General features: G+C 38.3%; 2 protein-coding genes across 3 annotated transcripts in view; one reads left to right on the forward strand and one right to left on the reverse strand.

Annotated features, from left to right (window-relative positions):
* Positions 1-12,068, forward strand: part of KIF13B (kinesin family member 13B) — a 198,080-nt gene that overhangs the window by 147,994 nt on the left and 38,018 nt on the right. For both annotated transcript variants that reach the window (XM_059372373.1, XM_059372380.1), the window contains exons 34-35: positions 783-860; positions 2,624-2,677. In XM_059372373.1, coding sequence (XP_059228356.1) covers positions 783-860; positions 2,624-2,677 — 132 coding nt within the window. The remainder of the gene's footprint in view (positions 1-782; positions 861-2,623; positions 2,678-12,068) is intronic.
* On the reverse strand, positions 4,929-6,351 carry LOC132013521 (stAR-related lipid transfer protein 4). The gene has a single exon (XM_059393433.1). The coding sequence runs from the start codon at positions 6,273-6,275 to the stop codon at positions 5,649-5,651; it is 627 nt and encodes a 208-aa protein (XP_059249416.1). The 5' UTR covers positions 6,276-6,351; the 3' UTR covers positions 4,929-5,648.

Raw genomic sequence — 12,068 nt, forward strand, 5'->3', positions numbered from 1 at the left:
AGCCAACAGAGCTGGTAGTAGTGGTGCGGACCCAGCCTGATTCTCTTCGCCTCTCTGCAGTTCTCAGCGTTGTTACATCTAAACTTTGGAAGCATCTGTTTAAGTGCAGCATATTAATTTAGATTAAATTTGTCACTTAAGTCTGTGAATATACAAAAGCTCCACTTGGAAGTTTACTTTTACCAAGGTGCTAAATGGTATCAAGTTGCTTTGAGGTAATGGGAGAAAATACTTAACTCTTGCTGGCTGAAGAATTACTTTAAAAATTCTTTGATAATGGACAATAACGTTGCTGAAGAAATATGTAGGAAGGTGGCAGAATGGGCCCTTTCTTGTTTAGCTGGTCATGCCTGCCACAGCTTTAGGGTGGATCTCTCAAAGGGATAGTAGAGATGCCTGCCAGCAGTATACCTAATCCTTAGTGGAACCCTAAACGTATTTTACATAGTAATATGGAGGCTTTTTTGGTTTTAACCAAAAATCCTTATGAAAAACAAAAGTGAATGATCTAATTTTGGCGATTTTCTCCTGGGACTAACTTTTGTTTGGTCAGCTTCAAGGCGGCCGTCAATAGATACAGAAAAGAATGTAGAATCTAGGTAACTTGGAATACTCCACAATGTTTAGAACTAGGTCTTTCCAAGGCATAAAGAAACATCTATGATTTAAAGAACCAGGAATATGTGTGTAGAGATGGTAGCTCAAACACTGCTGTGAATGGTACTGATTTGGAGGTGGGTCTCTGATCTGTGTTTTTCCTCTGTATGTTTTCTGACTGACAGGAAGTTACAGTGAAGGAACAGTTGACAGGAAAGGGGAAGCTAAGTAGGAGGAGTATTAGCTCTCCCAACGTGAACAGAGTGAGTACATGGACTCCCCATTCTGTGCTCTGCCTGGGCTCTCCTGCCCTGCCCTTCTTTCCTTGGATAACACTTTTTTGTATCCTTTAACTCTCATCTCAGATGTCATTTCCTTCTCCAGACTGATTTAGGATGCCCTGTTCTCTACCCTGTAGCATCTGTGCACACCTCTGTCACTGTCTTTACCAGTATGGTAGGGACAGTGTCCATTTAAGTTCATCTCTCCTGTTTCTCACAGCTTTTGTATGAGCAGTGCCTAGCACAGTGACTGAGTGGATGTTCAGTGAGTGTTTGTTGAGCTAAAGCAAAACTAGCCCAAATGCCTTTGGCAAGCCATTTGAATTTTCTGGGCCCAACTTAATTATTTATAAATTGAGAAGTTTGGACTTGGTTTACAAACTCAATTGCTTAAAGGCCATCCAGGATAGTATAAATGAGTAAAACATCTTAGGTGTATTTCATAACAGTGTCTTAAGTTTTTTGTTGTTTTTAAAAACAGAGGTATAATTTATGTGCATATTAAAGCATACAAATAATTCTTCACAAAGAAATATGATTGTGGCCGTGTGATTTATCTCTCCTTTCCTTACTTTTGACAAAGATACGGATATGAGAAATATTACCTTTGCTAACTTTACACTAAGAAAAACGACAGTACAAGCATCATAATGAAGAGCAGCTGACCCTTCCCCTTGGTGTTTGAGAGACGATAGTGAAAGTAGGGAGAGTATCAAACGGGAGGGCACATGTGGTCCCTGAGTGACTGAATGACATCACTAATGATCTCAGGATGAAAGATTGGGAACATTAAGGAATATATCACTTTATTTCAACTTGAAATCTCATTTCTTCAAAAAATGATACATTAAAATGCAGATACTTACAGAGGTTGGTATTTAGAAGAAATATCAACTGTGGTTTAAAAGAAATAGTTTGTGTTTATATATCTGCTACGAATACCCAGAGAAGGAAGTTGTAAGATGAGGACATGGTAAAATAATTAAGCTGGTATCCTTTAAATAGAAGGGGATAAACAGATGAAATATCCCTTACCCATGTCCTACTTGTTGTTGCCTCAGGGTAAACTGGGTGTCTGATCTTTTATAAACCTCCCACCTTAAAGTTCAATTCAGTTTAAAAAAAAATTGTGAGGGGCACCTGGGTGGCTCAGTTGTTTAAGTGGCCAACTCCTGACTTCAGCTCAGGTCATGATCTCAGGGTCCTGGGATTGAGCCCTGCTTGGTGCTCTGTGCTCAGTGGGGAGTCTGCTTGAGGATTCTGTCTCTCTACCTCTGCCCCTCCTCCTGGCTTGCACACATGCTCTCTCTTTTTCAAAATAAAGAAATGCATCTTTAAAAAAAGTTGTGCATAACAATGTCTCAAAGTATACACTAGCCTAATTTACAAATGTCTTGACAGCATCTCTGCTACCATCTGACTGTTGATTTGGTTTTCAAATTCTTGTATTTCCAGGAACGTAGATTCCTGTACTTTCACACCTAAAGGGCTAATCCCAGGGAAGCCTGGGTAGCTCAGTCGATTAAGCAGCTGCTTTTGGCTCAGGTCGTAATCCCAGGGTCCTGGGATTGAGCCCCACATTGGGCTCCCTGCTCAGCGGGGAGCCTGTTTCTCCCCTGTCTGCCATTCCCCCTGCCTGTGCTTGCTCTCTCTCTCTCTCTTACTCACTCTGTCAAATAAATAAATAAAATCTTTAGAAAAAAATAAAAATAAAGGACTAATCCTCTTTTTTTTTTCTTTTTCAGTTGTCTGGCAGCCGACAAGATCTTATTCCGTTCTATAGTCTAGGCAGCAATAAGGTAAGTATTTATAACTATTTTTCTGTCAGTCTTAGACCGATTTCCCATTCAACTTTCCTTTTCTCAAATATCACATGCTCATTTTGCATGCCAAAATTTCTCCTGTTCTTCTGTGCTGTGTGAAATTTATTAGAAAGTGATTACAGTTCATTTCTTTTTACCAGTTAAGTTAAGGTTTATTAGACCTTACTACTCTACTTTTTAAGGGTTAAAAACCAGTTTTGTTGCTTGAGTTCATATTTTTATGTAGACATTTCTTCCTGTTTGAGTCAAAAAAGGAAATTTAAATCAAAATTGTAATAGTAAAATATTGATAAAATGATTGAAAATGTGTGAGGAATAGGAAGATTTTATCTGAAAGTTAATATTATTCGCTAGAAGAAATTAAAAATAAGGGAACAGAACTTATGTTAGCTGGGATTTATTGTTAATATAGTGTTTCCCAATTTAGTTTAGGTTTAAGCATAGAGAATTCTTTTTTTTTTTTTTTAAGATTTTTTTTGTTTATTTGACAGACAAGGATCACAAGTAGGCAGAGAGGCAAGTGGGGGGTGGGAAGCAGACTCCCTGCTGAACAGAGAGCCTGATGTGGGGCTCCATCCCAGGGTCCTGGGATCATGACCTGAGCTAAAGGCAGAGGTTTTAACCCACTGAGCCACCCAGGCGCTCCAAGCATAGAGAATTCTTTATCTTTTACTTAAAAGTATCGTACTCAGAATTGTTGTAACTGGATGTCCTATATCATAGTTTTGTGCCCGATATTTTTTGAGGGATCTGGTTAGATGTTGGTACTGTTAGCTATGAGCAACATGCTCTGTATTGCTCTCTTAACCCTTGAGGAGGGTAAAAATGAACAGTGTCTTATACAATGGCCTGATAATCAGGGATTTGTTTTCAAATAATCTCGGGGGACAATGAGGGCATAGATAAGAGAAGATGGTCTATTTAATGGTGGTGCTTATAGCTGCATGGGATTTGTTATACTACCCTTCCTACTGTTGTTAGTTATTTTATACTCTGTTTTTGTACATTTGAAATTTTCCTTATAAAATCTCAAGAACAATTAGTTGATAAATAATAAGACTTATTCTTAAGATCTAGGTTACTAGGAGTTTACCTGAAATACATAAAAATGTGTGTGTATGTGTATATATATCTATCCCATTATTTCAGGCAAACTCCTAGTAACCTAGATCTTAAAAATGAGCCATATATATATATATATATATATATATATATATTGGAGAGCATATATATATATATATATATATATATATTGGAGAGCAATTTATATGTCTATAAACACACACACATATATATATATATGTTTATAGACATATAAACACACATATATATGTGTGTTTATAGACATATAAATTGGAGAGCAATATATATATATATATATATCAGTGTTTATAGACATATAAATTGCTCTCCAACTCACCTAATTTACTGTTCACCTACCATGTCTCTGAAAGTGTGCTAAGTAGTACTCCTTTATACTCATCCAGTGATAGGCTTGATCAGTTCTTAGTGAGCACAGCACAGCTTGTGATTACCGGAACAAAGCTGAGTTCCTGGGAAATTGTTTGTGTCATTATTTTTAAATGTAAATAAGCAAAATATTTTAAGGGAAATATATCTATAAGAAATAAAGCACAACTTTTTGTGTTTTTTTGGAATTACATCTAATCTAAATCCCCAGTTATATTTTAATTCCTTGAAAGAAGTGGCCAAAATTTTCTGTCTACCCCCAATCTCCTTCTGTTTAAATAGAGAAAGTAACAGTATCATTTGAAAGAAAGTTACAGTGCTTCATCTACACCAAGTAAATGGAATAAAGGAACATAGATGCTATACTGGAAGTATGGTAGAGTAGGAGACCAAAGGTGGGGGTGGACACTTTTAAAGGCATTATTCACGGATCAAGAGAGGCTGCAGAGATGATAATCCCCCTAAGCTAAAAGGTGAGGTCCCCCCACCTGCCCCCCGAGGCAGGGAAGGAGTGAAAGCAACAGTGTGAACAGAAGCATGGAAGGAGGAACAGGCTTGCTATGTTCATGACACTGCATGCAGTGTGACTAAAGGAGAGGGTGTCCGTGGGGTACAACCCAGAGAAAAGGGGCCTGATTGTTGGAGATCTAACATCATGTACCAAGGAGTAATGGAAGAGGTAAGGAGCCCCTGAAGGAGTAATGGCATTAACATGGTTACAGTTGAATTGGAAAGTGTTTTTTTTTTTTTTTAGGTTTTTTGTACATTTTATTCATGCATAAATGCTTTTTAGACCTTCCAAAATAAATGCACAGAAAGACACAAATACATTTTTAAGGATATCCACAAAATAATGTTGTCTAGGTATCAAAACAATTGTATTTGAATTGTATCTATTCTTACTGTATCTATTCTTTTTCTTCTTTTTTTAATACTTAAAGTAGTACAAGTCACCTGACAATGAAGCTCACCTTTATAAAATATAAAGAACCTTTTTTCAGTCCAAGATATTGGCAAACTCACAGAGCATACCAAAAGTAAAGTATTAATACATAACTTCCAAAAAATAGTTAAAACTTAGAAAATATTCTTAAATCTCTAAAACAGATGATTTTTAACTAACAGCATAAAGTTTGTGCTTTCTCTAATTTCCAAGTAGCCAAAATATTCATACTGAGGCAATATTCAGTTTCTTAAGAGTTCAGGTCAAAGAAGTATACTACTTCCTCATGGACATCTGTAAGACTCTCCCTGCTTAGACACACTGCTGTATCAAACACCATGCAAAGCACCGCCTAACAAAATGGAAATGCCCCCTCTTCGGTAACTATTTACTTTAGGAATAAAATAAGCCAGCAAATAATACCAAATTTTCCTACAGGCTACATAGAAGAAAGGAAAGGATGATTTTCACAGGCCATGAAGCTGAGAGAAAAAGTTGATTCGGGGGGACTATCGTACTACAAGTTTAAACGTATTATGCCTTTTGTAGGGCTTTTTGTAAATCACCATAGAAGTTGATTAAAGTGCTGGCCATGGCTGTATCTACTGCAGACTGAGGAATCATCCCGCGCAGATCCGTCTGAATGTAGCCTGTCAAAAGACTCTGGTGTGGACTGTCTTTAAGCGGAACACAAAACCAACCACAGGGATGGTTATAGCCACGAATAAATTCTGGTCTCTTTTCATTCCAGTCAACACTTAGCCCACAGGACAAAAGCCCTTCTTCATAACCCACAGTGTAGGAGAAATCAACAAACTCTCTTGGGGAAATTATATTCCAAAGCTGACCAGCGGTAGTGTAACGCATCACACAGCAATTCTCCTCAAAGTGTTCCAAAATATCCATTGAAGTCATTAAGCTATCCCAATCCAAACGACAGGGACCTGGGCGTATATGGTCTATGACACTATTGACGCTGTCTTCTATAACACCTTGGGCTTTGAAAAGGTATCCATTAAATTCTTCTGAAGGTTTTCTCCAAATTGTTACATCTTTCGTTTTCTTGGCAACTCGCCACTTATCATCTTCAGTGCTATGATACTGTATGAGAGTGTTCTTAAGTCTAGTGGCAAAAGCAGTAGCATCAGGCAGGCCTTCCATTTTTTTTCTTCTGAGATGAACGAGGCGTGGTAAGCGAGTAGGCGCTCCCGCGCGTGCCAGACACCCAGCTTTCGGCGACACTCTGGAAAGTGTTTTTGAACAGTCCACCTAAACCCCACTTGGGTTCCTGGCTGTGGCCCATAAAATCACATTAGAATATTGCATATAGTACAGATATATACAGTTATCAGTGCAAAAAGTGAAAAAAAATTTAATTTGTGGATGGATACATCAGGTGGGGGAGGAGATTCAGCAGTGGGAGGGTGAGGGAGTTGCTCTGGAGGAGGTAGATGCTCTGGAACTCCATGGACAGAAAGGTCGAGCGAGGAGGGCGAGGAGGGCGACGTGCATTTCTGGATGACAGAATAGAGAGATGAACTGTTAGAGGGACAGGTTTGGGGAAGAAAATGATTTAGTTCCATTTTTGATAGAAGGTGTCTGTGCCAGTTGAAGGGTCTGGAAGCCTGGGCTGAAGACAGATTGGGGAGCTGAGGGCATATTTATAACTGAGTGAGGGATTAGATCTAAAGTTGGACCTGGTTGGCATGAGAATACTCATGGGCACGTGTTGGAAGAGAAGCTGGCCAGAAGACCCAGCAGAGAGTAGCTTGGAAACTGGGGCAGAAAGGAATTTTTAAGTTGTTTGGTTTTTTCCCAAATATTTTTACTTATTTACTTATTTTAGCAAGCATGCATACATGAGCTGGGGGAGGGACAGAGGGAGAGAGGGAGAATCCCAAGCAGACTCTCCACTGAGCAGGGAGCCTGACATGGGGCTTGATCCCTCAATCCTGAGATCACGACCTGAAGCTGAAATCAAGAGTCGGACACTCAACCAACTGAGTCACCCAGGTGCCTGGATTTTTAGCTTTTAAGATGAGGACCAAAGACGGCTTCAGATATGACAGCAAAGAGTTCCTGGGAGTCCATTCCCAGGGCAGTTTCTGTGGCAGGTTGGGGACAACTCAGCAAGACATGTTATAGTAAATGAGTAAATGTAATGTTACATATTTTTGCTACTCTACCAGGACCTTCCCTTTCTTAGTCATCTTGATTTCTTGGGGTACCCTAGTGAAGAGGAGGAAAGTTTGATTTTCAATCTCTCAGGTTTTACTGATACCATGGTACCATCGCAGCAACAAGGATATGTATCCCTCCACTCTATTTCAGGGTATATTTTGAGTTGTCATACACTTCAAACAAGTTAAATACCTTTCCCCCCCTATTTCTGTAGTTCAGTCTTCCTCAGAATTTGGCTTACTTGCCCCTCCCTGACCATATTAGTCCCCAACCCTCTGGAAGTGTATTGTCAGGGAAAACAAAGGGTGCCAGCTTGCCATTACTAACTAACTTTGCTCCCAATTCAGCTATGAAGCTATTATTTTTATCTCCTTTTGAACTCCTGGCATCCATGGGCCCTGAAAGGTTACGAGGTATAGCTGGGCTTTAATCAACATCTCGTCACTGTGGGCATCCCTTGACTTCTCGCTAGGTTGAATGAATGTCCACCTATCATAATTAGAGACCTTTGGCTGTTCAGTAGAAGAAAGATAGAAGAAACCTGTTAGAAGATTTTTATGCAATGGGTCTGTTCAACGAGTAAGGAGATTCTAGTGATATAGGATTGTAATTGTGATGCTTAGAAAACGAAGTGAAAAGATTACAAAGGAAAGAGGATTTGATTCCAGACTTCAGAAGGGAGTACAGAGTAGCTCCCCCATATTCAGAGGAAGGGTTCCCTCAATAGTTTTATCATCAAAAACAGAGCATCTTAAAAGAGTTTTAGGAAAAATAAATATTCTTAAAATTATATTTTCTTACTAGGGAGGAAAAGTCATTCCTCTGGTCCCTGTGGCCTTAAATGAAACAAAGAAAATCATGCTTTCAAGTATAGCATTACCTTGTATTCAGTATGTGTTTTTAATACTACCCATAAAAGAATTCCTCAAGACTGAGTTGTGCATAAACTAATTGACCTACAAATTATCAAAATCCTGTTAAAGCCCTCTGCAGAGCAGCTGTGCTTATACCCATGTGAAATGATACATGTACAAGTGTCCATTCAAATATTGTTTATAATGGCAGAAGACTGGAAACAAACAGACTGTCCATTGGTTTGGTCTGGTTAAATACACTTAATCTGGGCAGATGTCATATACCACCCCCCCCCATACATACAAATAAATGAATGGGATACTATGCAGCTGTAAAAATAACTGGGAACCCTGCTAGATACCCATATGGAAAAATTACCAGGATCTACTTAATGTTTAAAAATGAAGTGCAGAGGGGTGCCCTTGTGGTTCGGTCAGTTGAGCATCCAACACTTGGTTTCAGCTCAGGTCATGATCTCATGGGTCACAGGATTGAGACCTGAGTCGGGTTCCTGGGTCAGCAGGGAGTCTCCCTGAAGATTTTCTCCCTCTGCCTCTCCTTTGCCCCTCTCAAAAAAGTAAATAAATCTTAAAAAAAAAAAAAAATGAAGAGCAGAGGGGCACCTGGGTGGGCTCAGTCCATTAAGTGTCTGACTCTTGTTCTCAGCTCAGGTCTTGATCTTGGGGTTGTGAGTACAAGCCCTGTGTTGGGCTCCAAATGGGACATTAAGCCTACTTTTAAAAATAAATAAATAAATAAAAGTGAAGTACAAATTAGTATACTGCCATTTATATTACAAAAGGAGGGGGACAGGAGAGAAGTGTGTGTGACTGTTTTATAGATTTGCTTACATATACATAAGAAACCCTAGAAGGATATATAAGAAGCTAATACCATTACTTATCTGCCTGGGGAGAGGGTGAAATATGTGGGGAACTTAACAGGTTGGGGTAGAGGTAGATTTCTCACTATGCCTTTTTATATTATTTGGTTTGGGGATCATAGGAACCAATTACCTATTTTTTTGTTTATTAGAATTTAAAACATATGTATGTATGAAAATCTCAATAGGAGCAAAAAGAATATGTGTCAAAATTCAACACCTTTTCAAAAACATAGTTTAGAATTGAAAAATTTTACTCCTTGCTCTTTTAAGTAGCTAGTTTTTGTTCTTTTATGTGTAGTGGTTTGAGAAGGTCTCCAGTAGCTTTATTTATAATAATTTGTACACAGATTCCTAAAATTTCCTAACAATTTCCTAAAGGAAATTGTTTTGAAAAATCTCAGACTTTTTTTTTCTTTTCTTTTCTTTGGGGGACTTCCTGCATTCTTCAGTTTTCAGAGATCCAGGGACAGGTAATTAATCATTAGGTTTTCCTAATGAGTGGGATATAAGTACTATCCTACTACCCTAAAACTTTGTATCATGCTTGCTTTTACCTTGAAAATAAGAATGAATTTTTAAATGTAGTTTTTATAAGATGACTAAATTTGGCACTATACTAATTTTTTGGCTCTTACTCTTTTGTAAAAATAACTTCGGTAGTCAATATATAGGATTCCTTTCACATGCTTCTTTTTCTAAGACTGTAAAAGTAGCTGTCAAAAGAGCCCAGGAACTAAGGCATCTTAGTAAATTTAGAGGGTTCTCGAATGTGAGGAGTTGGAGTTAATTCATATTAAGCAGATAATACAAATAAATATTTGGGAACTTGTAAGATGTGCTTTTCTCAAGTGTGGTCAGGGAAAGGGGAATAAAATGACAAAACTGCTTTGGGCATTCCTTTGACATCACAGAACTTTTCTCAGCAGCGCCATTTTGGTTTCTTTACCTTAAAGTATTTGATGCACAAGAGAGAAATATAATTTTAACCTGGAGTTGATGATGCTTAAAGTGCTAGAAAAATGTGCTTTGAAATCATTGAATATTAGTTATATCTACCTTGTAAACTTGTTTGGGCCTATTTCCAGGTTCTGTATCCGTTAATGTGTCTATCCCTCTGATCTTGATTATGAAAACAGAAATATAGGCCACAGAATTTGATGTGCTGTCTTCCCCTGTGTAAGATGGGAACATCCAGTTCATTGAAACAATGTTCAGAAGCCAGGAGAGGACACAAGAAGAGGTTCATGTCTCCCTTTCTCTCCTAATTTTTAATTGATACCATGGCAAAGGTCAGTCATTTAGGACAAAGTGATACTAAAAGGTATGGGAGGAGGCAGGGATGGAGAGTTTGATAGGATTAGGGCTCTTTAGGGGGTGGGAGGAAGCAGTGAACTACTAAAAACAGTCTCCTCTTTTGGCTTATGACGCTTGGAATTTGCCCAGCCATATTTTACACACCCTTTTTATGGATGCTCACTACATGTTAGAACTGGAATTGCTTTACTGAGCTCCACCAAGATTGAATTGATAGACCCGTTAATCTTAAAAAGATAAACTGAATTTGATGAACTACTCCCAACTTAAATTCACCTTAGGGCCTAAAAGAAATCATTCTTTTTCTTTTTTCCCCTCAAGCTTTTATTTAAATTCCAGTTAGTTAACTTACAATATAATATTAGTTTCAAGTGTGCCGTGTAGTGATTCATCACTTACACACAACAACTAGTCCTCATCACAAGTGTCCTCTTCATCCCATCACCCTTTTAGCCCATTCCCTTGCCACCTACCCTCCAGCAACCCTCAGTTTGTTTTCTGTAGTTACAGTTGTTTTATGATTCCTTCTCTCTTTTTTTATTCCCTCCGTGTTCATCTGTTTTGTCTCTTAAATTCTATATATGAGTGAAATCATATGGTGCTTGTCTTTCTCTGATTTATTTTGCTTAGCATAATACTCTCTAGCTCCATCTGTGTTGTTGCACCTGGCAAGATTTCATTCTTTATGATGGCCGAGTAATAGTCCTCTGTGTTTGTGTATGTGTGTGTGCATGCGCGCACACACACCCACACATCTTGTATCTTCTTTATCCATTCATCAGTTGATGGACATGTGGGCTCTTTCCATGATTTGGCTATTGTTGATAATGCTGCTATAAATGTTGGGGTACATGTATCCCTTAGAATCAGTATTAAAGTCATTCTTGATAGCCTTTTCAATTAAAAATATGTCCCTAATAAACTACTGGAACTACACCAAAATAAAAAGCTTTTGCACAGTGAAGTAAACGATCAGAAAAACAAAAAGGCAGCCTACCAAATGGGAGAAGATACTCTTTTTAAGATTTTATTTCTTTTGGTGATAGAAAAATGCAAGCAGGAGGGGAGGGAGAAAGGGAAAGGGAGAGAGAATCTTAAGCAGACTCCACGCTGAGCATGGAGCCCGACGGTGGGGCTCGATCTAATGACCCTGAGATCATGACCTGAGCTGAAATCAAGAGTTGGGCGCTTAACCAACTGAGCCACCCAGTTGCCCCCTAGTGGGAAAAGATATTTGCAAATCAAATATCCATTTTGAACTTATACAACTCAACATCAAAAAACCTGAAATCATCTGATTAAAAACAGGCAGAGAATCTTTTTTTTCCAAAAAAGATAGACAGATGGCCAATTCACACATGAAAAGATGCCCAACATCACTAATCATCAGGGAAATGCACATTAAAACCACAATGAGATAGTACTTTACACCTGTCAGAATGACTAAAATCAAAAAGACAAGAAATAACAAGTGGTGTTGAGGATGGGAAGAAAAAGAACCCTCATGCACTGTTGGAATGGAAATTATGTAGCCACTGCCACTGTGGAAAACAAAATAGAGGTTCCTCAGAAACCTAAAAACAGAATTACCAATTACCATATGATTCAATAATTCCACTACTGGGTATTTACCCAGAGAAAACAAAAACTTTAATTCAAAAAGATATATATACACATTTTATGTGTATTGCATTATTTATAATAGCTAGATATGGAAG

The sequence above is a fragment of the Mustela nigripes genome, chromosome 1 (assembly GCF_022355385.1).
Source record: "Mustela nigripes isolate SB6536 chromosome 1, MUSNIG.SB6536, whole genome shotgun sequence".
Classification (NCBI taxonomy): domain Eukaryota; kingdom Metazoa; phylum Chordata; class Mammalia; order Carnivora; family Mustelidae; genus Mustela; species Mustela nigripes.

What these genes read in the sequence shown, in the direction of transcription:
- LOC132013521 (XM_059393433.1), bottom strand. Translation starts at nt 6,275, where the DNA reads ATGGAAGGCCTGCCTGATGCTACTGCTTTTGCCACTAGACTTAAGAAC.